Below are 26,437 nucleotides of genomic sequence, written 5' to 3' on the forward strand. Positions count from 1 at the left end.
AAACGTCTAACGTAATCTCGAAACACAACCAAAGCGGTCGAATCTGTTTTAAAAAAATTGCATCAAATGTAGGTCTCGACAACTACCTTTTCCGACTCGGCGCTCAAGCAACAACAACTCATTCAGACTTGGCAATCGGATGATTCGATTTCCCGACTCGACAACCTACTCAAACTCAACCGACTCAATAGTCAAGCGATACTACGATTCAAGTGCTCAACACTTGGTTGATTTGGCACTTAGCGTACTCAGTACTCAAGAGCGCTCGACATCTCACTCAAGCTAAGGAAGCACTCAGGGCACTCGAACCTGGCAACGACGACCCACTCAGACTTGGACAATTTCACTCAGTAGTTCGGTCAATGGTTACAAGATCAACTTAAGCACTCGACAACAATAAATATATCTTTTTTTTACTGAATAATTTAAAATTATTAATTTAAGTCATCTTATAGATAAATCTAAATTATTTTTCTTATAATTTCAATTAAGAAAAATTTTGTAACTCGGGCAATATTTCCAACACTAACAAGATTTTTATTATGAAAATTTATAAGATTATCAGACGCTTTTCGTTAGAATTTTAAGATTCATGCATCTCTTTTGCTCTTACCCGGGTAATTGGATTTAGATTGAGGTGCTGACTTGGCTCCAACTCCAATTGCAATTTTTGACAAGTACAAGACGAGTCAACGGTTTTGACATTAAAAAATTTAAAAGAGAAGAACAATAAGGATGTTTGTAATTCTGAATATATAAACTTATGGGACCTATCGTGTCATATCACTGTCACATCAAAAATAAAAAACTCATAATATTTATAAACTTCTTCCTATAATCATAAATCCAAAAACAATTTTATATTGGGTCCTACTAATTCACACATCATTATCTATATTTTTTATTTATTATCTTTATTTATAATATTTATTTATTAAAAAAAATGACTGACAGTCAAAAAAAAAAAAAAAAAATAAAATAAAATAAAATAACTGACAGCCTTTATTCTGAACCCAGCATCCAATTTTGGATGCTGGGTTCTAAGTTTACTAAAGCTGCAATGCTATTGGATTTACAAAACCCAACTTTTTGGGTTTTGTAAACCCAGCATTGCAGCCACCCTAAGAGTCCGATTAATGGTTTGGTGGTATTGACTTAGTCTAATTGAACAGGATCAACAACCCGCCAAACTCCTCTCATCAAGTTCCTTAATTGGCCACCTGATTTTCGAAACACTGCTTACTTTTTTTTTTTTAAATCAAATTGAATAAAAAAATATTACGTTTCTATTTTCAATTTTTTAAGTAGAGTTCAAAAAACAAAATATTATGTTAAGTATATAAACTTGCCTAAACCAAGTTCTAACTTCACAGTTGGGAAATTTTTAATCCCAAATGAGATCAAATAGCCCAACTCCCTTACCCACCCTCCGCGAGGTTTTATCTCTAATACAACTCATAATTAATAGCATGAGATTGTGATCGAATCCTCGCCTTACCTGTTGGCACTGATGTGGGATTGGCTACATGTTATTCCATACTTAGCAGGCAAAATTAAAAATAATAAATTTTGTCCAAATAAACACATCCAAATCTTAGAATAAATATTTTATTTATTTAATAAACTCATTAACACCTACTTGTTTTATTTTATAAGGAGAAATATTGGCAAATAAATAATATGCGTGTATAGCAGCGAGTTGGTCGATTTCTCTATCAACTCAACCGTGATAAACACCATCATTAACAATTTAACATACGTTACGTTACGTGCCACCAGAAGTAAACAAACAGGTGGCCTCTCCTCCCTTATAAACACCATCATTAACGTATGTGCCACCACCAGAAGTAAACAGCCAGGTGGCCTCTCACTCTCCTGCCTGGTAATTCCTCATCCGCCACCGCCATAGCCACACTACGATTACGGAATGGAAATGTGTTCGAACCGGACTGGTGGTTTATAATTAAATAAAGAGGATTCGGTTCGGTTCGGTTGATTTGACCCGGTTCAATTGGGGGAAGCCGGTTCAATTGGGGGAAGCGAAAAAGTCGGTCCCGCGGGTCCTGTTTAAAGCCTTGCACTGATTACCAAAACGAGAAAAAAAAATCCTCCAATCTGCCAACAGCCGCCGCGATGATTCCGCGCGATGCCCTCCTCGTCGCCGCATTCTTCTTCGCCGGCCTCCTCCGAGCGTTGCTCTCGTTCAAGTCGCTTTTGTACTGGTTCTTCCGGTGCCGGAGGTGGGTCGACGAGCGCACGCATGACTACCAGAATTTTCGAATCCCTCGCTTCGACGACCGGGGGCTGGAGAATCCGCTCCACCGCCACGCCGCCGCCTACGTCGCCTCGCTGCCCTCCGTCGAACGCGCACCCGCTGCCGCTGTCTTCTCCGCCGCCAACAAGGGCAACGAGTTTTCCTTTGTACCGGTAACGGGATACGCGGTCGGTGACTCCTTCCGCGGCTTCCGCCTCTCCTGGACCGTCGACGACGCCGGCGGCCTCCTCCTCCGCCTCCGCCGCCAGGACCGCGCCAGCGTCTTCCGTCCCTACCTCGGCCACGTCGAGTCCGTCGCCGAGGAAATCCACCTCCGCCGGCGCGAGGCCATGATCTTTACAAATTTTGGTCCGAACTGGAAGTCGGCGTCGCTGTTCAACCATCCGGCGACGCTTGATGCGGTGGCCATGGACGCGGAGCAGAAGGCCCGGGTGCGCGCCGACCTGGAAGCCTTCCTCAAGGGCCGGGACTACTACCACCGCCTCTGCCGCGTCTGGCGGCGGAGCTACCTGCTTCACGGCCCGTCGGGGACCGGCAAGTCTACCTTCGCGGCCGCCATGGCCAATTTCCTCGGCTACGACATCTACGACCTCGACCTGGAGGCCGTATCAAGCGCCGGCGAGCTGAAGGCGCTCCTCGCCGCCACGAGACCCCGGTCGATGATCCTCGTCGAGCACGTCGAACGCCACATCCATGCGAATAGCGGCGGAGAAGGAATGTTAAGATTCACAGACAGGATCGGCGAGGAACGGGTGGTGGTGTACACTCTGACCAGCGAGGGAGTCGCGGCGGAGCTGGAGCCGGAGTTGACGGTCGACGTCCGCGTCCACTTCCCTTTGTGCGACTTCCCGGCGTTTAAGGCCCTAGCGAGCGGCTATCTGGGTCTCGAAGACCACAAGATGTATCCGAAGGTGGAGGAGATGTTCAAGGGCGGCGCGACGATGAGCCCAGCAGAGGTCAGCGAGCTAATGATGGAGAACCGAGGATCGCCGAACCGAGCGCTGAAGTCGTTGATCGGCGCTCTGCAGCAGCAGCGCCCATTGCCACCGGAGAAATCCATAGACTCCGACAGCAACGTCAACAGAGGAAACAGCGCCGGTGCAATAAAGTTGGAGAAAGACACACCAACAGCAATGAAGGAGCTGAAGAAACTGTACAGCTTAGTGAAGACAAAGAGCAAGAAGAATGGGGTGATGCCGGTGGAGGTGGCGGCGGCAGCCGCAGCGGCGGGGACGCCGTTGGATGAACTGGGAAAGGAATACTGCTACTGAATTGGAAGCTTTGTATGTTTAGCATATTAGGATGTCATTAGTTGACTAATTGTTTATGTTAATTTCAATCTTGACTGAAGGTGAAATCACCAAATCAATATGTAGATACTTATTTGACATTTGTGAGTTCATCTCTGTCACGTAACAGGGCTGCCAAGTGAGCAACAGGAAGAAACGTAAGATCATCAAATATGCCATGAAAAATTAAGTATATACCAATGCTGAAAAGGATCAAATCATGACATGATCAATTATATCCATCTCAATAATAAAACAGAAGTAGGTTGCAGGACTCAATCAAACATTAAGGTCCACCAAATCAATGGTTAAATAAGTAGAGTGAACAGTAAGTGGTGTCACTTCAAGGATAACAGATCCTGTAAATCGCAAAGTACGGTCCAAAGGATGAACCACTATACTGATTGATTGATTTACATAGATCCTATCTGTTAAATAGATGAGATCCATTCAAATCCACCAATAAACTTTTGTACTTCATTCTCTAGTCCACAAAGTGCGGACCAGCGGATCCTGCCATTCAAATCAATCAATAAACTTTTGTACTCCATTCTCTGATCCACAAAGTGCGGACCAGCGGATCTTGCCTGCACTTCAAGAAAGCAAATTGTTGTTTTTTCCATCTTAAATCTCAAGCACCAGTTCAAGTTACAAAGAGAAGACAATAAGGAAGCTAAGTGCAAAGTTAGGATTGGATCTCACAAAGATCATGAAGAAACAAGTTGCTCCATTCAAATTTGTAGCTGTTTCTTGCTTTGGCTAAATAGTGATTGTTGTCTCAGAATAGCTGATGAAAGCATCAATAACCACAGAATAAGCATTCATGTTAGGATGCAGATGATATTATGAGTAACAGAGAAGGCATGCATTTCTTGCACTTAGCATCATTGGAACTAGTTATTTAGATTCACATTCAAATATTTCCACACTTCAGAATGGATAATAATGTGGTAGTTATATTTCACAGTATTAACTCAGTATTCGAATATTTAGCAACTTAAGAAAACTCTTCCCTTTATTTTAGTCCACCTAAGTCGCTAACAGATAGCAGAATAGGCAATCACACAAGGCTATGATCAAGTTCAGTATGGATTTGTGAAGTATTAGCATAGATACTACTTCAGGCTCAAATATCTCAGAAAGAAATATGATAGTTTTTAATTAGCAAATCGTTATATTAGATAGCCAATGCCATTTTGGGATTGCCACAATGTAAATTTTAAACCTAGTGCAATTGTGATGGTATTAGCTTTCAACAAAACTTTTTAATGTGCTAGAGCGATACATAAGGGAGATAAAGAGCATAATCCAAGGTTTCATCGAGCATATCATTTGCTATATGAAACGCTATTTTAAAAGTGAATCTGTGCGAGCTACAAACAAAATCAAGTCGCTTCAAGAAGAATGGAACTCGCAGTAGTTAATTCACTGCCACTTTGTTTTAACCTTGTTTGTCTTTCCTTTCATCCTCCAACTCTTCATTTTCTTTCCTAGAGTTGTCCCACTCCTTGGGCTTTTCTCTCAATCCATGCGAAGAAGGTAATCTCATGTGTTTGGAGTCATCTTCCTGAAGAAGGTGGAAGAGAAACCAAGATTTCAGAATTCTAAATGCATAATCCAACTCACTTAAATATGTAGCAAAGGATATCTTTACAATTGGCAGATAAAACATTACGGCCGGCCGTAGGTTACCTTGGGGCGGTGTTGGTGTCTTTTGGATTCAATGTCTCTCTTCTTTATCATTTGCGAAAATTGTTTTAGTGCTTCATCAAAGAACTTGATGCTTTGAACATCTCCATTTTTAATACTTACTTCTAGCTGAAAATAAGAACCTTGGTACCAAAGAGGAGCTTCGAGGCATGAGTAAAGAAAGCTCACTAATTTACCTGAATGTGAAGAATGCAAACAAATATGCTAGCAATTGGCAACCAGCTTTCTTCAGGTGATAATGATAGATTCGATCTGCATAATCACATCAAACAAATGATATGAAAATATATGGATACCACAATTCATTGCAAAATTTCTGCTCCTACAGCCTGAAGATTTAAACTTACTCAAATCCAAAAGTGAAAATAATAATAATAATAATAATAATAATAAAAAGTGTTGCTGATATATGTATGCCACTACCAGATACATTATAAACGACAGAAACATTTTCTTCAGGGAACTCCCTTCTCAATTCTATAGAGTTTTTGGCTTCACAATAGAAAAGCAAATGGGCTGTGAATTATGTTGGTGCAATATCCCTTGGGTCAAGGTTGACCAAATTGACTCAAGCTTAAGTTTTGATGTTTGGGTTTCGATGTTTGACAATATATGAAAATTGTTTTGACAATCTATGGAAATAGCAGAAGCAATCGTCCGTTTAGGAGATTGGTCAAGGTTGACCAGGTTGATAAGAAGAAAAGTCAAGTAGGTCAAGAAGTCCTAACTGGAGGTCAGGCAAGGATAAGTCCAACGAAAAGGTTGGCAGAAGAGGGAAATCCAAGTGGGTCATTGTTGACCGAACACTTGGTGTCGAAAGTTCTGATGAGTAAAGCCACGCAGAAGGAAAATCCTAGTGAGTAAAGCTAGGTAAAAACCCTAGTGAGTGAAGCCAGACAGAAGGAAAGTCCTGGTGAGTGAAGCCAAGTAGTGAGAAAATCCTGATGAGTGAAGTCAAGTGAAATACCCAGTGAGTGAAGCTAGGCAGATGAAAATCCTGGTGAGTGAAGCCAGGTGAAAGACCTAGTGAGTGAAACTAGGCAGATGGAAATCTTTGTGAGTGAAGCTAGGTGAAAGCCCTAGTGAGTGAAGCTAGGTGAAAGCCCTAGTGAGTGAAGTCGGGCAATAGAAATCCAGGTGGGTCAAGGATGACCGGACATCTGGTGATTAGAAGTCCAAGTAGGTCAAAGGATCGACAGGATACTTGGCACAAGGAGAAAAGTCCAAGTGGGTCAAGGGATTGATCGGACACTTGGTGAAAAAATCCCAGGTCAATGTTGATCGGATGTTAGGTAATGAGGAGTCCCAACATGTCAAGATTGACTGAATGTTGAGTTTGGGAACCCTAGACTTGAGTTAGGCAAGTTAGGGTTGGTCAATTGATCAGGTGATCGATTGAACCAGAGTCCGAACGATCAGCCGATCGATTGGGAGTCTGCTGCGAGTGAAGGCAGCCCAATCGATCAGAAGGGTTCCAATCGATCAGTCAATTGATTGGGCAACTCCAATCGATCGGTCGATTGGGACTGAATTTCTCACAAGGATGTGAGAAAGGTTAAATCTATCGGTCAATCGATTCAGGTCTTTTCCAGCGAGAGCACAGAGGCGTTCTGAATCGATCAGTCGATCGATTCAAGCCTCTTCAATCGATTGGTCAATCAATTGGGATATGACCGTTGCGCAGGATGCAGGTTTTGGATGGTTGCGAGTGAAGGTAGCCCAATTGATCAGCCGATCAATTGGGGAGACCTTCTCGCGAGCACAGAAAAATTCTCAATTGATCAGCCGATCGATTGGGCAACTCTAATCGATCGGTCGATTGATTGGGGCTGGATTTCTCGCAAGGATGTGAGAGGCTGAATCGATCGGTCAATCGATTCAGGCCTTTTCCAGCAAGAGCACAGAGGCGCTCTAAATCGATCGGTCGATCGATTCAAGCCTCTCCAATCGATTCGGATATGACCGTTGCACAGGATGCATGTTTTGGACGGCTGACATCGTTGGGATCTGACGTGCCAATCTATTTGGCGGAAGCCCAATCGATTGGGAGCCCTAGATTGTGGAATATATAGGTGACAACGAGTTCAAATGAAGTAGTGCTTACATGAAAGTCTTCTTCCCGATCTTCACACGATTTTCTCCGCCACTCTCCGCTAGTTCTTGAAAGCTCTTGGGGACAAGTGTTGCTGCACTTCCAAGGTTCAAAAGGCGATCTACATCAACAAGATCAAGCAAGAGAAGGTTTTTAGTTTATACACTTATGTATTTTCTTCTTGTTTGAGTGCATCTTGTTGTTAGGAGATTGTACGAGATTTCTCCACCTTCGGTAGTTACCGAGAAGGAGTTTCTTTCTTAGTGGAGAGTGCTCGTGCATGTGGATCCTTGGATTAGTCACCTCTTCTTAAGGTGGATATCAAGTAAATCCTGGTGTTAGCGTTGTGAGCTTGTTGTGAGGTTTTCCGCTGCATCATCATCATCTTCAAAGCAAGCGAACGAGCGCGACGAGCTATTCACCCCCCTTAGCTCCCGAAGTGACCCAATAAATTGAAGTAAGAAATTGACCATTAAAGCCTTAGTAAAAGAGAGCTAATAGCCTAACATTCAACAAGGTTTAGAACTTCTATGTAATTAGTTAATATTGAAATACTAAAATTGGATAACACTTTGCTTGCCAAATTTTTATTCAACCCAGCTGCCAAAACTTTTTTCCTCTCATGGCTTGGGAAAATGAGAAACAACCTTGATCAAACTCCTTTAACTTCCTACAACAAAGAATCAAGATATATTATCAAACCTTATCTGGACCACCATATTTGCCTTCCACCTAGATTATAATACAAAATGCATGCCATTCTCTAACTATGGTTCTAGGCCATCAACTCAACTAAAATCATAAGTGTGTTGTCTATATCTCAATACGCTTAAATGGTAAAATTAACAGACTAATGTTTTTTTACACCTTGACTGCCAAGCTTATCAAGAATTAAGTACTATGATAATTTTGATTGAAGAAGATTCTAAACTAAGTGATATGAAAGTTGAAATTCTTCAATATGTAAAAAAGAATAAAAATAAATCTAAAGGAATTTATACACATTATTCTGAAATTTCCTAGAACCTTACCTTCTTTTCTAAACTTCCTTATCTCCAAAGCTATAGAAACGCAAATTACAAACATCTAAACTACTACACTTGTACATTTCTAACCTTAGGTTGATTGAAACCTTCGACATTTCAGCTATGCTACTAGCAACCTACAATTTTATCTCTTTGCCATTCCTGGAAATTGAATTTTAAAGATGATTCAAGATATCTTTACACAAACATTTACTTCCTCTCTCTATATATATCATATTGTACCACAATGAAGTTAAGATTGAAGCAAATTTCAGCACCACTCTATGACTAGTCCTGAAACTCAGTTCTTTTACTCTACATACAGTGCACTGTCTGGAAACATATTTGGATAGTTGAGCTAAATATTAAGAGGTGTTATTAGCTTCTTTTTGCTTTGAATAAGCATTTATTCGAGCAACAGATATTATAGGGGTGTGAGCTGATACACAGAATGCCAACGAATCTCATACTAGAATCAGGATTCTAAAACAATTTTGTGTTTAGCTGGAAGTAAGTGATATTACCTCTTTCCATTTGATTTGAAACTAAACAAGATGAATAAAATAGTGCGGAAGTATAAAAATTATCATTTCCTTTTTATTTTCCATCACTGGAACTACTTCGTTCTCCTCCTGCTTCCTCTAAAATTTTGGCACTTCCATGCAACTCAGACAACACAATTTTGGCACCTTCATCACTTTGAAAGTTTCAAGGAGCACTAACCTCAAGTAAGGAGCCAAGTAGACGATAGAGTAGACCAGATATCGTTGTCTTCCGCTATCCATCCAAGCAAACACCCAACTCTGCGACGAGGAAAGAGAAAAGGAGAAACAAAAATTCAGCAGGATCATTTCAGGCATAACAAAGGAACCAAGAACAATGTCCAACAGTTTCACCAGCCAATTGAAGTAAGGGATGAAGCTGATGATTCCCATCACGGCGAACCTCGTATCCGTCGAATCAATTCCTCCACCTCCTTCCTCGTCTTCCGACTCGCCGGCCGGGACCGGGAATATAAGCGAATTAAGCACACAGGCGCCGATAGCGAAGGCGAAAGGGGCGTCATGGAGGAGCTCCGCCCTGCAAACGCCGCTTCTCCTCCTCCCTCCCTGCGCAATCCTTTTCTTCAGCTAAAAGAGAAACAAAAAGGGGAAACTTGGCAGAATTAGGTCGAGTACAGTCTCGCGGCGACTCCTTTCCAGTGTCCTCGATGTCGACTTCTTTGCTTTCCGGGTCGCGACCTTGAGCGAAGGAAGCGAGCGAGGGCAGTGAGCAGTGGAGGAGAAGGATGGCGCAGGAAAGCAGAAGGCGACGGAGGCGATCATCTCGTCGCCTGCGACTGAGACAAGACGCCGTCGCTCGCTTTCCTTCGAGGGCTGTTTCAGATCGGACAAGTTCACAAGTGACGAACAAAAATTTCTTCGTGTGAGTTGTGATTGGATAAAACAAGCAATCGGGTAAAAAATGGGTAATCGTCCTTCTTGAGTAGAATTTAATAATAAATTATTAAAAGTAAATATTTATAAAAAGAAGAATATTTTCAAAACTGAGATCAGCTTTTTGAGTTTAGTAAAGAACAAAAAAAAAAAAAAAGTGGAAAAGGAACTAAAATTGGAAGTTCGAAGCAAAATTTGGAAAGCGAGTGACTGAGGAAGTTGCCCATACACAATGACATGACATTTAATCGATTTCTATGATTGAATTTGATACTCGTACCCAATTTCAATTTCTCGTCCATAATTGCTAAGAGATGTGATGAAGACGTTTGTGATCGAGAGATGCCGTCTTCGACTTCGAGCAGGGAGGTCAGCTCGCTCTCTTATTTCAACTCGATTCATAGCGGCTCCAAGCGAAAGCACCGGACAAGGGAATGCTGTTTTGATGCGGACAATGGGCGTCAGCCATCTTCCATAAGCATCCAAGCGATCAGACTGGCATGCACAAGTATGATTCTTTCATATTGATATGCGATCGTTATTTTGATTTGATTTGATTTGATTTTACTTTTTTTTTTCCCCCCGATCGATCGCGCATCGCTTGATTAGGAAAGTTGCGGTCCTCTCGATTTGTACTGCATGATTTGGTTGGTTGTACTACTGGTACTTGCATCATCAAGACACCATAACACTGTATATGTTTCTCCTTGTCTCTCGATCGAGATGATGAAACCTTCGATTTTGAGGTTTTCTTCCGCGTGGGTGAGATCTCTTGTTCTCGCTGCTTAAGTATTTTTGATCCGTTTGCTTTGATGGGTTTGTGGAAACCCTACGATGTGATATCGCCATGACTATTGCCCTACCATCAAAATGCCCCTTTGACGACGTTGTTCCAGGTCGAATCTCGTCGTTGAATGGAGGAACGGAGAAGGAACAAGAAGGGAATGCCTGCGACTGGCCGATTCGAGATCGCGCAAATGGGGGAGCTTGAAGAGCTGCAAGAGATCGAGAAAGTTGAGGACCTGGAGGAGGCAATGGAGGCGCCGGTCCTCGGGCCCAACGGGACGATTCCTCCATGGTCGAAGCAAATAACCGTCCGCGGGATCGCCGCCAGCCTCGCGATCGGGATCATCTACAGCTTCGTGGTGATGAAGCTCAATCTCACTACCGGCCTCGTCCCCACTCTCAACGTCTCCGCCGCCCTCCTCGCCTTCGTTGTCCTAAAGTCTTGGACCAAACTGCTCCACAAGATTGGCGTCGCGACGACCCCCTTCACGCGGCAGGAGAACACCGTGGTGCAGACCTGCGCCGTGGCTTGCTATAGCATTGCAGTTGGAGGTGCCAAAGCTCCGATTTTGAGTCAATTTTTCATGATTTTTTTTTTTTTTTTTGCTATTGTTGATGCGTTTTGGTGTTGGTTTGATTCGTGCTGATGTTTATGAGGTTGCAGGTGGATTTGGATCTTATCTTTTGGGGCTGAACAGGAAGACCTACGAGCAAGCAGGGGTGGATACACCAGGGAATTCTCCAGGAAACTATAAAGAACCTGGGATTGGCTGGATGACTGCATTTCTTTTTACTGTTAGTTTTGTTGGACTCTTGGCCTTGGTTCCTCTAAGGAAGGTAATCCTTCTATTTGCTCTACACTGGCTCTTAATTTGCAATTGAGCAACAGAATTGATTTTGCACGACTAGGTTTCTCGATCACGCTGAAAGGAATTGATCTTCCAATTATCACTCAATGATTGATGCTTAGTTGGTAGAATTAATCCTAATCCTTGTTTCACATTAGTGGTGGCATATTGCATATATCTTATGAAGTTTAACATAGGTTTGGGCAAGAAAGTTTGTTTAGATATATGCATCTTTTTCAACACTTTAAAGATCTTGATTATTGGTTAGATGCTCAATCAATTGTAAGTTTCAGCTATCATGCAGATCATGATCATTGATTATAAGTTGGCATATCCAAGCGGGACGGCAACTGCTGTGCTTATCAATGGTTTCCATACTCCTCGAGGAGACAAATTGGCTAAGTATATATCCATCCATCCCGGAAACTAAGATCTAGATTGACACAGCGTAATGAGCCTTGTGTTTCCTATTTCATTGACAGGAAGCAGGTCTATGGATTCGCGAAGTATTTCACAGTGAGTTTCCTGTGGAGCTTTTTCCAGTGGTTCTTCACAGGTGGAGTTGCCTGTGGATTCTCACAATTTCCGACCTTCGGTCTAAAAGCATGGCAACAGACGTATAATTAAGCTGCTATCAGTTTACTCGTTCATTTTATCATCACGATCAGTTTACACAAGATCATAAACTTTTCATCATGTTGCAGGTTTTTCTTTGATTTTAGCCTGACATATGTTGGAGCTGGCATGATTTGCTCGCACATCGTAAATCTCTCACTCCTTCTTGGAGCAGTTATTTCCTGGGGAATAATGTGGCCACTATTAAGCAGCCTTAAAGGTGATTGGTATTCCGATAGCTTGCCGGCGAGTAGCATGAGAAGCTTACAAGGATACAAGGTAAATTACTGATGAAACAAGAAAATTCCTTGTGAAAAGAAAAGATCCATGAGAGATCATTTGCTCATGTACATTCTTTTACAGGTGTTCATATCGATTGCGCTGATCCTCGGAGATGGTCTCTATAATTTCTTAAAAGTTTTAGCTTTCACTGTGAGAAGCATGCATTCTAGAGCAGTATGCAACAATCCTAACAAAGGTAAAATTGACTATTCTATTCACACAAGGAGCCTTTTTTTTCCTACTTTCCTATTGTAGAATTCAAATATGTTGTGGTTCATCCAGTGGCAGACTTAGACCGCGACAATGAAATCCTTGATGATAAGCTGCACAATGAGTTATTCGTAAAAGAACACATACCGGTGTGGCTGGTCTACTCTGGATATGTCCTTTTCGCTGTGATTTCCATTATCTCGATACCTCTTATGTTCCCAGAGTTGAAATGGTACTATGTGGTCGTAGCTTACATTCTTGCACCAGCTCTTGGTTTCTGCAATGCTTACGGCACTGGCCTGACGGACATGAACATGGCCTACAACTATGGCAAAGTGTCGCTCTTCATACTCGCTGCATGTGCTGGGAAGGAGTCCGGTGTAGTTGCCGGCCTTATTGGCTGTGGGCTAATAAAGTCGGTCGTGTACATTTGTGCTGATCTGATGCATGATTTCAAAACTGGGCATCTCACACTGACATCCCCGAGATCAATGCTTCTCAGTCAGGCCATCGGAACAGCCATGGGCTGTGTCATTGCCCCCTTGACCTTCTTCCTCTTCTACAAGGCCTTCGACGTGGGGAATCCAGATGGGAATTGGAAGGCTCCTTACGCATTAATTTACAGAAACATGGCTATACTTGGCGTGGAGGGCTTCTCGGCCCTCCCTCGTCATTGCCTACTGCTCTGTTACGCTTTCTTCGGGGTTGCACTGATAGCCAACATGCTGAGAGATGCTTTGCCAGCAAAGTATGGATCCTGGGTACCTCTCCCAATGGCCATGGCAGTGCCATTTCTCGTCGGTGCTAGCTTCGCCATCGACATGTTTGTTGGAAGTGTGATAGTTTTCGTCTGGCATAAGCTTAACAGCAAAATTGCCACTTTGATGGTGCCTGCTGTTGCATCTGGTTTGATCTGTGGAGACGGATTGTGGATTCTGCCATCATCTTTGCTTGCCTTGGCTAAGATCAATCCTCCTATTTGCATGAAGTTTGTAGCTGGTTCATAGAGACGAGCAAACCGGCTGGAGATACACCACACACCATGCTTTTGCACATGAAACCATTTACGATATGAATTCATCTCCTTCGAAATATAAATTATGCCATAAGCAAGAATAAGGCATCAGCTTTTCCTCAGAGATCAAGGGAAACAGAAATGGAAAAATAGGAGCTAATTTTGCTTTTTTGTTCTATCGAAACAAGAGAATCAAGTCTTCTCTGTTGTTTCTCTATTGTAGACTATGTTTTATCTTCATCCGTGTGCTGAGACCTTCAAGTATGTGTGTATTTAGTGGAAAGGGTTTGTAACTCTTCACATTGGTTAAACTTTTTAAGTTTCATCTTTGTTTTATTTACATTATTGAGACGGAGCAAGACGACTGCAACTAGGATGAATTGACGATCTGCGTTAATTCATTAAAGTGGAAAGGAGAAACCGAATGTACAATGTCATAGTGCACACTGGAAGTAGCAAGTTGATCAAATCCACAAAAAGTTCCATCTTTACTGATATTATACAAAATTTAACATACAGGTTCTGCATCAATAGAATACAGTGAGAACTGAGATAGCAACAGAGCACCTGCATCATAACCTATCTGCACTAGGCAAACTAAGGTACACTCAAAATCGTCTCATCATTGTCTCATCATTGCCGCGTAGAGGTGTCCGCAGTCCAGTATGTCTTAACAGCCACCAAGAGTTTCTCAGGGTTGAACGGTCCAGTTTCGTGATCCATGATCTGACTCTTCCATCTCATATGATTTGTTATCGACTGAACTTTTATAAGGACCTCTATGACGTCCCGTATGATCAGCGTTCCTTCTGGTCTTAGTATCCTGTCCATCTCCAACAGAATGTATGTGAAGTTACCCCTGCAAATAGAAATTATGAACGATACACCTTCTGCAACAACACGAACGCTACATTTTTCTTAAACGAAAAACTAAATGTTACCGGCCCTGATAAGTGCTGAAAATTCCATTAGCATGGATCAGATCATAAGTTCTAGGATAAGTGGAGAAGGCTTCATGCCAGTCATGATATGTTCCGATAAGCCCCCTTTCATAGATCACACCGAGAGTATCAAGTTTTGAATTTGCAGGTACCACATTCATCACCCACACAGGATACTCCGTCAAAACTGCTGCAAATCCACCCAGATACGCGTTCATGTCCATCACATTTCTGTATTGACCTTTAGACAATCCTGGAATGATTCTTTTGTAGTGAGCTACCCGTTCTTGCCACAATTGAGTGTCGTCTTCAAATGTCTTAGCGGTTAATCCAGGAATGGAATCACTGCTTATCCTTGGTGGAACAGAAAATGCCCTCTCAGGCCATTTTTTGAGCTTACCACCTGCAACCTCATCCTGATTACTCACTTCTGGTAGAGGGGTTATGCAAGCCTCCATTTTCTTATACCTGAAAAGATCATGAATCAAGCGAAATCAATATGTAGGATCTCTTTAAGGGTTTAGTTGTTCTTACCAAGCAGCATCAGCATTTTCATTCTTGCAAATGCGAGGTGTTTTATAGATCCTTCGGCTTTCTTTGCATTCAATATGATTGATTGGCTTTTGCCAAACCGCAAGATCATCTTTCTCAACTAGTTTCTTCCAGCATAGACGCTTAGCGACATCCTCTATTGAATCTTGCTCTTTCTTTAAGTTTTCTTGAGTTCTTTCCCAGCCTCTATAGTGCTTCTTCCAATTGATTGGAGGACCCGAAAGAATCCAATAACCACCCGGTCTCAGAACTCGATCAACTTCAGTTAGATATAAACCATCTGATACATAGATAGATTCACGCATATGTTATTTGATCCAGTAAGAACGGGTTGTTGGATTTGTTTGGTGTTGAATTACCATAAGCTTGCCAGGGTATAAGACATCGGGAACAATGAGCCATATCAAAAGCTCGAGCTGGGTAAGGCAGTCTCTGTGTTGCCATCACCCCGATCATGGCAGGAACTCCTCGCTCCAAAGCAAACTGAACTTGAGCTTCGTGCGTATCTCTTGGAGCAAATGACATTGTAATGATATCCCTCTTCAGAAGATAAGCACCCCAACTTGCAACCTACAATAACCTCTCGGTAATCAGATTGATTCAAGAGCAAGTAACACCAAAGACTCGAATAAGAAATCGACTTACTCCACAGCCTGTGTCAATGGCAGTCCTAATGTTACCATCAGTTAACGAGATGAGAGCATTGATGTCATCAATGTAAACATCAGCTCCATGTGGAAACATTGTTCCACCACCGGGGAACCTGAAACGATCACCTTCTACTTGGATCCAATTTTGAACAGCCTTCTCGATGCTGAGTTCTTTGTGAGGAATGTTGTCATACCAAGCATAGTCCCTGCACTGAGGCCACTTGAAGGGCGATTTATATTTCGGTGGAGCAGGGATTAGGCACTGGATGAGCTCATCTTCTCCAGGGCAATGTCGTTCTCGGTATGCAAGCATTTCCCTCGAGAACCTCCTTCCCCTAGTTCGGTCTTGGCAAGGAGTGTACTCGCTAAAGTTTAGGTTGCACGGAGGGAATTTCATGTCCACCATGGATGTTTCATTGAGGCCCAATGCATGGTGAGAGTCAAAATCAAGAGTAGCAAGCGAGGAAGATGAGGTGTCACATCCCACTTTCATATCCAAATCCGATTTAGGATTGACTGTGGTCGAGGAGTTTTGCCAAGCACCGAGTATGTAGAAGATCATACAAAGGCCAGTTACAACCAAGATGTTAGTTATGCGTCGCTTCTTCATTTCCATCTGAAAAATGTTCAAAGATCCAGAGCTGTCTTTGGCCATCAGAACTGTAACATATCGCGAAATGATTCATCATATTTCGAACCAAAGTCCTAACTCTTAGATCAAAGCAAACAACTCAAAAGATCAAGCACAAAGGGTAACTGCCCTATGATTTGGGTATGGTGATGAAGAAGAAAAACAAAATAATCTTGCAAGAACAGTAATGGTGTCAATGATAGTTTTCCAGAGAAAAGGCGCTGGTTCATATCCAAGAAGCATAAGAAGAGACTTGATGAACCCTAATTTGGTTAAGAGAAGAAACAAATCCATCATCAGTAGATCCTTCAATTATCAAACTAAGAAACCACGTAGACAATTAAACAAACACGTCCAGGACGAGCAGAAACAAGCATGCTCAGCAATGAAAAGAAAACAACAACAAGAGAGCAAGAAGAAACCCTAAACACACTTGCATCGTATGACCAACCTTTCCCTGTAAGTGGAAGAACAAAGAAGAAGAGAAAGCTACCAAACATCCATAATACACATCCCCAAGTTGATCCAAGAAGGCCACAATAGATAGATAGATAGATAGATACCTTCCTGAGGATTTTAATGAACACAGCATATGCAAAAGGACCAGAGGTCAGAGACCAAAGTCCTCACATGGGCCAGCCATTAGAAAACCCTGAAATCACGTTAAAGACATGGCCATACATACCTGAACAAGCTTCTGCCTTTCTGCTTTTTCTCTGATCGATGGCAAGAGAAAGTGACCCACTGGAACTCTTGAGCCTTCAAGAACAAATGATTGATGGTTCTTTATTGTGCTGTAGATCTCTAGCTCATTGTGTTACTAAGCTTCATTTGATTTGGTCATTTCCATGGAATAGAACTGTGAGGGTCAAGTTTAAGAGAGATTTTCCAGCCTGAAAATGCTCTGGTTTTATCACTTTGTAGACCTGTTTTTTCCTTCTTGTTTGGTCAAATAATGTAGATTTCTTTTTTTGCTTTGTGACAAAAGACATGTTCTTTGACTTTCGGCAACCCTTTTGAATTAAGAAAGGAATCTTGGTCTCAGCCATGCATGGTGCAATCTTGCCATAAATGACTGCGAGTGAGTTTAGGGTCGCAATAAATGATTCAGGGAAGCTGGAGATCAGATGCAGTGGCCGATATAAATGAACTTTAATGACTACTGTATTTTTTTTTTCTATGTTCTGACATCTGTATACATTATTGATATGATACGTAATAATAAGATCCGATAAAATTAAAAAATTAAAATAAAGAAAAAGTAACAGTCAAAAGTTAGAAAAATATAATAAATTAAGAATATATGATAGTCAAAAGTTAAAAGGATATAATAGTTAACCGTCAAGAAGACGTGATAGTCAACAATTAGGAGGACGTGACAGTTAGCAGCTGGGAAAAGAAGATATAGGATCGCCTGATGTCATCAGGCGCATGATGCCTGGGTGAGCGATTACAGATCAAGATCCCAGACCTGAATCAGGATGTACAACTAGGGTGATGCTCGACCTGCTCCGACTGGTCGGGGTTTCACAGCGCAGTCATATTCAGGCATGGTTCTCTCAATAAACCAACTCCCGGTCAGTTCTTGGGCGATCTCTCCATAGCTCTTCTTGCTCCTCAAGACTTAGGCTAGGTGTTATACCTGACAGATCACCCCGAGCTGCCCCCTAGTTATACCTGGACGGGACAGAAGGCGCTACGCGACAACAAGATCAGAGAATCGTAACCGTCTGTCCGAGAATAACTGTTGTATGTCAGGGAATATTCCAATGGTATGCGGTCATTTGAGAATAGAACCTTCTTCCAGTCCACGAGAGGGTGTCACACGTCCTCCATCACTAGATAGGTCCTGACACCCGACATTCCCTGACATCGGTTAGACTCCAGAGGTACGCATTGTCATATAAAAAGGGAGATCCTTTCCCTTGAGCAAGTACGCTCTCTCGCACATTCGCACTTGTCTTCTACTTTTCTTTCTCCTTCGTACATTGTTCTTCTAGGGAAAAAGTACCTAACTTGAGCGTCGGAGGGTCTGTGTCAGGGACTTTTTCCCTGGTGTCTGGCTTCTAACATTCCGAGTGCTTGTATGAGTGTGCGCAGAGCTCTAAGTACTGAAATACCACCGCTTCAGTGACCATCGTTCGTCAACGCCACGTTAGGGTCCATTCTCTTGGGCACGTGCGATAAGGGCGTCCTAGTCATCTCTTCGTCAACCCCAGCAACAACTCATCCTGCCTTCGTCTGACTCAGATTTTGGATAGGATCAATTTGGCACCGTCTGTGGGAATCTCCTTCACCTATTCTGGAATGTGAAGATCAAGGATACCGGAAGAATCAATGTCACTATGACAGCAGGAGAATATGAACTGTTCAAGGAGGCCAAGAGGCGAGAGTGGCTTCCGAAAAACAAACCATTACTTCATGACCGTACAAGATGCCTGCGATTTCCAAGAATCCTACTTGCGTCGCGAATAGGGGGTCTAAGAGGAAATGACCTGAGTATTTCCCTCCAACCTTCTATCGGGAGCCTGGCCCGGACCAGTACCACAAGGGCCCAGACTGTTACAATAAGAAAAAGCAACCACAAGCCTCTATCGCGGAGAGCTCCCCGTCCAGAGATTCAAAGAAGGGGAAAGTCATAGTCCTCAGGGAGGAGCCCGGGAGGAGCCTGAGGAGTAAGTATCCTTCTCTCTAAGGGTACTCGAGGAGAAGCCATCGAAGGGGTACAAGCTCCCAGCTATTAGAGAGTATGACGGTAGCAAGGACTCAGACGATCATCTTCGGATGTTTCAGAATGCTGCGTTGCTGTACCAATACTGTTGGTTGATACTCGGAATATCGTACCGGTTCCCTGTTGGTGCGGGAAGCATCTGACGATCGAACCTTAGTTTTGATAATGGCAAAGAGATTCAAAGTTAAGGTTGATTGTTATCTGATGTGCTCAAATGAGAATGCAGGAAAGTCCTAACTGTGGTTAGACAGGTGAAAAACCCTAGGGGGTGGTAACCTTAGGTCCCAGGGGGTGGTAACCCTAGGTGGAGAAAAACCCTAGGGGGCGGTAACTCTAGGTCCTAGGGGGTGGTAACCCTAGGCAGAAAGACCAGTCAGTCTGGAGGACCGGACTGACATCAGGTAACTCTCATGAGTGGAGTAGGTGAGGACGCGTTCCTCGTAGAGGGAACAGTAGGTATCGGGTCGACCTAGGGTTTCCGGTCAAAAATCTGAAGTCAGACCCGGACAGTTCGAAGACTGTCATTTACTGTCTTTACAATATTTTATGTGTGTTAATATTTGTCTTGCAGTGTAGGTTATTGTTTTGGATCTAACACATCTTATAGGTACAAAAAACCAAAGTTAAGCCTCGGATGAACAATGTCCGAGGCGCCTCCATGGAGCTTGGAGGCGCCTCGGGTGCAAGCCGAAGCCAGCTGTCCAGAGGAGCTGGAAGCGCCTCGGACGTAACTAGAGGCGCCTCGGACGTAACTGGAGGCGCCTTGGACCAAGGCTTGAAGGACCCTTAAAGCAGATAAGGTGCGACCAATTCTGTGCTGATCCACGCGTGCGACTCGACGGCCTGGACAGGCTTGGAGGTGCCTTGGACAGGCTTGGAGGTGCCTCCAGCACAGTATAAAAGATGGTCTCGAGGCAGAACTCAAAAAAATCAAGTTCTAAGCTTCCTTTCTTCAACGTGCTACCAACGAGACGACCTAGAAGTGCTGCGAATTGACACCGATGACCCGGAGCTCCGAATCTTCAGTTTTTCCTACTGTCGTTGGTATTATTTAGTCGCTTCTTTTAATCATTGTACTTCATCTTGTAAACACATTAACGAGCTTATAGTTGTTGTCTACCAAAAGCGATCAACGATCGCGGGCCTTGGAGTAGGAGTCACCACAGGCTCCAAACCAAGTAACTCCTCGAGTTCTTGTGTGATTGTCTTTTTGTTTCCGCTGCTTTAACTCTCGATTATATTACAAATCCGTAACGAGCAAAATAGCCACGAGCGTTATTCACCCCCTCTAGCGCTTTCGATCCAACATTCCCCTGTACAAAAATTTTGTACAAGTCCTGAACCATTCCTAACAACCTATTGTGTTCTTTAGAAATTAAATACACAAGCGGAACTTAACATTATTGATTCCAAATTTAACTTATCTGTTCTTAGAAGTTTAGACTTGGATCGCAAATGATGCTTAACATTATTAATCCAAGTCCACCTATGTTACAAAGTTGATTAAATATTTATTTCTAAAATTGGTTTTCAGGTTAAACATGGCGAGACACTAGGCCTTCTTGGTTATGGGATCATCCACCACTTCCTTGACAAAGCCTTTTAAAGAAATTCAATATTCAATCTCCTTATAGTAACCCTAGGTTTAACCAATAAGAACAATCGAATCACAAGATCGAAAAAGAAAAGAAAAGAACACAAACTCGAATCACAAATTTGAAACCTAGAATCATTTGTCTCTTGTGTTTGGAATTCATACAAAGAAAACTAGTATGATGCGGAAAAGAATTACTAGTTATACCTTTTTTTTGTAAGCAACAACCTCTTGATCTTCTATCGTATTCCTCTTCTTATCTCGGATGTTGTGTGGGCAACGATCTACCGAGATGAGAATCCACCAAGCCGCCTTCTTCCTTCTTCCAAGTTTCGGCCAACCAACCTTCTCCAAGAGATAGCAAGTCTCGGCCACCAACCAAGCTCCAAGGAAAACTAGGAAACAAAGCCTTCCTTCTCTCCTTCACCAAGCAAATCCGGCCACCAAAACAAGCTCCAAGAGGATGATAGGTTCGGCCACTAGAAGAAGAGAGGAAGAGATGATAGGGCCGACCACCACCAAGGAAGAAAAGAGAGAGGAATAGAAGATATGTTGTATAAGGTGAGGCACCTCTACCCCCTCTTTTATATTCCTTGGTCTTGGCATATAAGGAAATTTAATTATAATTAAAATTCTCTTATTCTCCTTGTCATTGGTTAATAATGAAAATTTAATTAAAAATTCCTTTTAACCCTTTACATGACCGACCACCTCATATGCTCTAAATAAGGCAAGTTTTAAACACAAAATTAAAACTTCCTTATTTGTTTTCAGAAATTTGTAAAATAAAAATTTCTCTAATAAATTTTCCCTTCATAGTTGGTTATAAAAGAAATTTTATAAATTAAAATATCTGTGGATGATTTCCAAAAAGAAAAGTTTTCTTTAAAATTAAAATCTTCCTCTCAATTTACAAATAAGGAAAGATATTAAATCTTTTCTTAATCTTTTGTAGAAATTATAATAGGAAAGATTTAACTTTAAAATTCTCTTTTAAATCATGAAGATGGTTACAAAAAAAGAAAGTTTTATCAAAAATTAAAATATTCCTTTTAACTACAAATAAGGAAAGATATCAAACCTTTCTCTTAATCTTTTGTAGAAAGCTATAAAGGAAGATTTAAATTTTAAACTCTCTTTTAAAATCATGGTATTCACATAAAAAAAGATTTTAAAAATAAAATCCTTTTATTTTATATGGTCGACCACACCAAGCTTGGGCTCCAAGCTAGGGTCGGCCACCTTTACTTGGCTCAACCTTTGGCTTGGCCGACCCAAGCTTGGACTCCAAGCTTGCTTGGTCGGCCACCTAAGGCTGGGTAGGAAGGTGGGTATAGGTGGGTATAATACTTTATAAATAAGAGACTACGATAGGGACCGAGAGGAGGAATTGGTTTTAGTCTCCCAATGAAATTAAGTTTCCCGTGTTCGCCCCGAACACCCAACTTAATTTCATCAATAATAATTCATACCACTAAAGAATTATTATTGAATTACCGCACCAATTCCAAATTACATTTTGGGCTCCTTCTTATCATGAGTGTATTAGTCTCCATGTGTTTAAAATACAGAATGTCCACTAATTAAATAAGTTACTGAAAACTCACTTAATTAGTATTTAGCTCCAAGAGTAGTACCACTCAACCTTATTGTCATGTCGGACTAAGTCCACTTGCAGGGTTTACATGACAATCCTTATAAGCTCCTCTTGGGGACATTATCAACCTAGATTACTAGGACACAGTTTCCTTTTATAATCAACAACACACACTATAAATAATATTTTTCTCAACTTATCGGGCCTCTTGATTTATCGAGCTAAATCTCACCCTTTGATAAGTCAAAGAAATAAATACTAAGTACACGTGCTTGTTACTATATTGGGATTAAGAGCACACACTTCCATAATGACAAAGGTCTAGTTCTTTTATTAAGTTAGTATAAAAGAACTTACCTTAAATGGTCCAGCTCAATACACTCTGAGTGTACTAGTGTAATTTTATAATTAAGATAAACTAATACAAAATTACACTACGATTATTCCAATGGTTTGTTTCTTTCCATCTTAGTCGTGAGCTACTGTTTATAATTTATAAGGAATTGATAACATGATCTTCTCTGTGTGACACCACACACCATGTTATCTACTGTTGGAATGTATACTGAAAGCCTAAGCTTTGTAAACATTTATTATGAATAAAGAATCACATTTGGTCTAATTGTCTACATTTGTTTGTAGTTGTTCATTTAATTTATATTGTAGATAACATAGTATGTGGTGTCACATACAGAAGATGATGTTATCAGTACCTTATAAATTATAAACAGTAGCTCACGACCAAAATGGAAAAGGAATAAACCATTAGAAGGTCGTAGTGTAATTAGGTATTAGTTTATCTTGACTATATAATTACACTAGTACACTCAGAGTGTATTGAGTAGGATCATTTGAGGTCGTTTCTTTTATACTGACTTTATAAAGGAACAAAGACCTCAGTTATTATGGAAGTGTGTGCTCTTAATCCTAATATAATAACAAGCACATATATTTGATATTTATTTCTTTAATTTATCAATGGGTGAGATTTAGTTCGTTGAATCAATAAACCCGATAAGTTGGGAAATGGTATTACTTATAGGTGTGTGTTGATTATAGAAGGAAGCTGGTCCTAAGATACTAGGTTGATAATGTCCTCAAGAGGAGCTCATAAAGATTATGTTAAACCCTGCAGTGGACTTAGTCCGACATGACAATAAGGTTGAGTGTACTACTGGACTAGATATTAATTAAATGAGTTGTCAGTAACTCACTTAATTAGTGGACATTCGATATCTTAAACACAGGGAGACTAACACACTCATAATAAGAAGGAGCCCAAAGATGTAATTTGGGATTGGTGCGGTAGTTCAATGATAGTTCTCTAGTGGAATGAATTATCATTGATAAAATTAAGTTGTGTGTTCGGGGCGAACACGGGATGCTTAATTTTATCGGGAGACCAAAACCAATTCCTCCTCTCGGTCCCTATCGTAGCCTCTTATTTATAGAGTTCTATACCCACCTATACCCACCTTCTATACCCACCAATAAGGGGCCGGCCAAGCTAGCTTGGGAACCAAGCTAGGGCCGGCCTAGGTATATTATTGGGTGGCCGACCCTAGCTTGAACCCAAGCTAGTGGGGGCCGGCCAAATTAAATTAAAAAAGGATTTTAATTTTAATTTTTATTATAATGTGGAAGATATAATTTAAAGAGAATTAGAATTAAAATATCTCTCTTGTAAAATATTTACAAAAGATTAAAGAAAGAGATTAGATCTCTTTCCTTATTTGTAGATTGGAGAGATGTTTTATTTTCTCTTTAAAATTATTCACATGTTAATAAAATTAAAATTATAGATATTTCCTTTTATTAACCATGAAGAGATTTTAAAGAGAAATTTTATTTTTTAAAATTTCCGGAAACAAATTAGGAAGTTTTAATTGTTGATTAAAACTTGTCCTCTTTTGTTTTCCAATGATGTGGCCGGCCACTTGAAATTGATTTGGGAAATTTTATTTTATTTCTCTCAATTAAATCAAGTCAAGGAAATTAAGGAAAATTTATTGTAATTAAATTTCCTAATTTGCCTAGGCAAGGAATATAAAAGAAGGGTGAGGTGCCTTCATGGGAGACAACCTCTATTGTTTTCTCTCCTTTTTCCTTGGTGTTGTGGCCATTACCCTCTCCTCTCTTCCTCTTGTGGTGGCGAATACTTCATCTTTCTTGGAGTTCTTGTGGTGGCGGATACTACTTGGAGAAGAAGAAGAAGAAGGAGAGAAAGTTAGCATCTCTTGGAGCTTGGTTAGTATTTTGATTTTCTTCTTTGGTAAAGTTCTTCCTTTGTGGCCGAACCTTGCTTGGAGGAGAAGAAGGTGGTTGGTGGTTTCTCATCTTGGTAGATCGTTGCCCACACAACGTCCGAGGTTAGAAGAGGAATCGGTAGAAGATCAAGAGGTTTTTCTACAAGGTATAATTAGTAATTTTATTTCCGCATCATGCTAGTTATTTATGGAAATAATACCAAATACAAGAGGCTTATGATCTAGTATTTGAATATGTTTTCGATGTTGTGTTCTTTTGTTTTCTGTCTTTTCCTTGTGATTTGATTGTTCTCTTTGGTTAACCTAAAGTTATTTTAGGAAATTAAATATTAGCTTTCTATTAAAGGTTTTGTCTAGTCGGTCGTGGTTGCTCCCATATCCAAGAAGGTCATGTGCCTCGCCACGTCGATCTTGGGAACCTTTTATGGAAATTAGTATTTAATGGAATTAATAACTAAGGAGACTTGGGTCGAGCGTGTTAAGTTCAGAGATCCAAGTTAAAACCTAAAAGAACAAATAGATTAAGTTTTGGATCAAGCGTGTTAAGTTCCATGAGCGATCCAAAATTTAATTTAAAAGAACACATGGTAGCTAGGAAAAGGTTCAGACCTTTGTACAAAATTTTTGTCAGTGGAACCTTTAGGTTTTCCGAGTAACCAACAATTGGTATCGAGCTAGGGTTTTGCCTCTGTGTATTTGGTATTTAGTTTAATTATGCACATGTCATACATAATTTAGGCGGGATAATAGTAGGATGTGCTAACTTTGTGGATCGCAGGATCCAACTATTATGGCTTTTAGTTAATTATGTGTGTGATTGGACCCTTGGACATGTCAAGGGCAATTTATATGTGTGTGCATGTATTAAAATACAGCAGGGGCTGTATTTAGTTTTATTAGGATTTTATTTTTGATCTAGATACATGTACATTCATTTTATGGAATATAGGATCAAAATGTAAAATTCTATTTATGTCATGGATCGAATCTTGCAAGCGTGGAACCTTCTAAGGACGAGCAGGGGAACTAGGAGCAAGATGGATCGACAACTAGACCCGTGGCGGTGGCCAAATATGGCGTAACTTGGGATGACAACACACGGAGGACAATTAGAGATAAAAGTCATAATAGTTTAAAATTAAATTTTCTATTTATTGCTTTTATATTGTCTTTGTGTGTGCATGTTAGTTTACAAGTTTAAGTAGGCTAGCATAGTTAAAATTCCTCATTTATAAATAACTAAGTGGGAGAGGAATTTTAAATAAATCCCATGGTCTCCATTACTCTGGTTTGTAAGTGATGCAAACAAGCTTGCGCGTTGGCTCGAGTGCCTTCCTCCATAGCGGATGAGCTTGTTTGCGGATCACTAGAACATACTTCCATTTTGGATGACTGGAAGAATTAAGGCGTGTGATCTTCCCCAACGGAAGGGGCATAATCTTATTAATGGACTTAGTGTCAAGTAATGGTATACACTTGACACATCTAATAGTATCCTCCCTAACTGAGTCACTGCTATTATTTGTGTGACCAAATGATACCAACTATTAATTTTATTTGTCAAAAGTTAGGTTGACAAGATAATGAAATTAATGGGTTAAAACCCTCCTTTACAAATGTTGAATTTGTATCGTCCACACTAACGTGGCATACAAAATTCACGGTGTTATGAAGTGTTGGTTAATTTAAAATAGTATTGTTTGAGGAATCAATATTATTCTAAATTTAGAGTTCGACCAAAAGTTATTTGTGATTCTTAGGATGTCTTTCAACCTACTGTCCATCATACTTACAGAATAGACTTACTGGACCTAACTACATAGATTGGAAAAGAAACACGGACATTGTTCTTCTTCTGAAAGCTATAAATATGTCTTGACGGTGCCTGATG

At 41.0% G+C, this 26,437-nt stretch overlaps 4 protein-coding genes across 9 annotated transcripts; 2 read left to right on the plus strand and 2 right to left on the minus strand.

The window, feature by feature from the left end:
* Positions 1 to 2,106: 2,106 nt before the first annotated feature.
* On the plus strand, positions 2,107 to 3,714 carry LOC121981106 (AAA-ATPase At2g46620-like). The gene has a single exon (XM_042533462.1). The coding sequence runs from the start codon at positions 2,134 to 2,136 to the stop codon at positions 3,544 to 3,546; it is 1,413 nt and encodes a 470-aa protein (XP_042389396.1). The 5' UTR covers positions 2,107 to 2,133; the 3' UTR covers positions 3,547 to 3,714.
* A 136-nt stretch (positions 3,715 to 3,850) lies between these two features.
* Positions 3,851 to 9,836, minus strand: LOC121981108. Of its 2 annotated transcripts, none has more exons than XM_042533464.1 (8): positions 9,570 to 9,836; positions 9,288 to 9,500; positions 9,115 to 9,194; positions 5,451 to 5,526; positions 5,257 to 5,382; positions 5,011 to 5,131; positions 4,267 to 4,351; positions 3,851 to 4,151 (listed from the first exon to the last, which is right to left on the minus strand). In XM_042533464.1, the coding sequence occupies exons 1-7, from the start codon at positions 9,714 to 9,716 to the stop codon at positions 4,296 to 4,298; spliced, it is 819 nt and encodes a 272-aa protein (XP_042389398.1). In that variant the 5' UTR covers positions 9,717 to 9,836; the 3' UTR covers positions 3,851 to 4,151; positions 4,267 to 4,295. The 2 variants fall into 2 exon arrangements, with proteins under 2 accessions (XP_042389398.1, XP_042389397.1); XM_042533463.1 differs by having other exon boundaries at positions 3,851 to 4,156.
* Positions 9,837 to 9,999: 163 nt separating this feature from the next.
* On the plus strand, positions 10,000 to 13,919 carry LOC121981104 (probable metal-nicotianamine transporter YSL9). 3 transcript variants are annotated; one of them, XM_042533457.1, is made up of 9 exons: positions 10,000 to 10,335; positions 10,437 to 10,589; positions 10,724 to 11,165; positions 11,278 to 11,450; positions 11,766 to 11,863; positions 11,944 to 12,078; positions 12,166 to 12,355; positions 12,440 to 12,554; positions 12,641 to 13,919. In XM_042533457.1, the coding sequence occupies exons 3-9, from the start codon at positions 10,742 to 10,744 to the stop codon at positions 13,573 to 13,575; spliced, it is 2,070 nt and encodes a 689-aa protein (XP_042389391.1). In that variant the 5' UTR covers positions 10,000 to 10,335; positions 10,437 to 10,589; positions 10,724 to 10,741; the 3' UTR covers positions 13,576 to 13,919. The 3 variants fall into 3 exon arrangements, with proteins under 3 accessions (XP_042389391.1, XP_042389390.1, XP_042389392.1); XM_042533456.1 differs by having other exon boundaries at positions 10,437 to 11,165; XM_042533458.1 differs by lacking the exon at positions 10,437 to 10,589.
* Positions 13,920 to 14,043: 124 nt separating this feature from the next.
* Positions 14,044 to 17,278, minus strand: LOC121981105 (probable methyltransferase PMT17). Of its 3 annotated transcripts, none has more exons than XM_042533460.1 (6): positions 17,043 to 17,278; positions 15,722 to 16,386; positions 15,436 to 15,646; positions 15,059 to 15,356; positions 14,525 to 14,992; positions 14,044 to 14,442 (listed from the first exon to the last, which is right to left on the minus strand). In XM_042533460.1, the coding sequence occupies exons 2-6, from the start codon at positions 16,379 to 16,381 to the stop codon at positions 14,217 to 14,219; spliced, it is 1,863 nt and encodes a 620-aa protein (XP_042389394.1). In that variant the 5' UTR covers positions 16,382 to 16,386; positions 17,043 to 17,278; the 3' UTR covers positions 14,044 to 14,216. The 3 variants fall into 3 exon arrangements, with proteins under 3 accessions (XP_042389394.1, XP_042389395.1, XP_042389393.1); XM_042533461.1 differs by lacking the exon at positions 17,043 to 17,278 and adding an exon at positions 16,921 to 17,035; XM_042533459.1 differs by lacking the exon at positions 17,043 to 17,278 and adding an exon at positions 16,809 to 16,920.
* Between the last annotated feature and the right edge of the window lie 9,159 nt (positions 17,279 to 26,437).

This window comes from Zingiber officinale, chromosome 5A (genome assembly GCF_018446385.1).
Source record: "Zingiber officinale cultivar Zhangliang chromosome 5A, Zo_v1.1, whole genome shotgun sequence".
Classification (NCBI taxonomy): domain Eukaryota; kingdom Viridiplantae; phylum Streptophyta; class Magnoliopsida; order Zingiberales; family Zingiberaceae; genus Zingiber; species Zingiber officinale.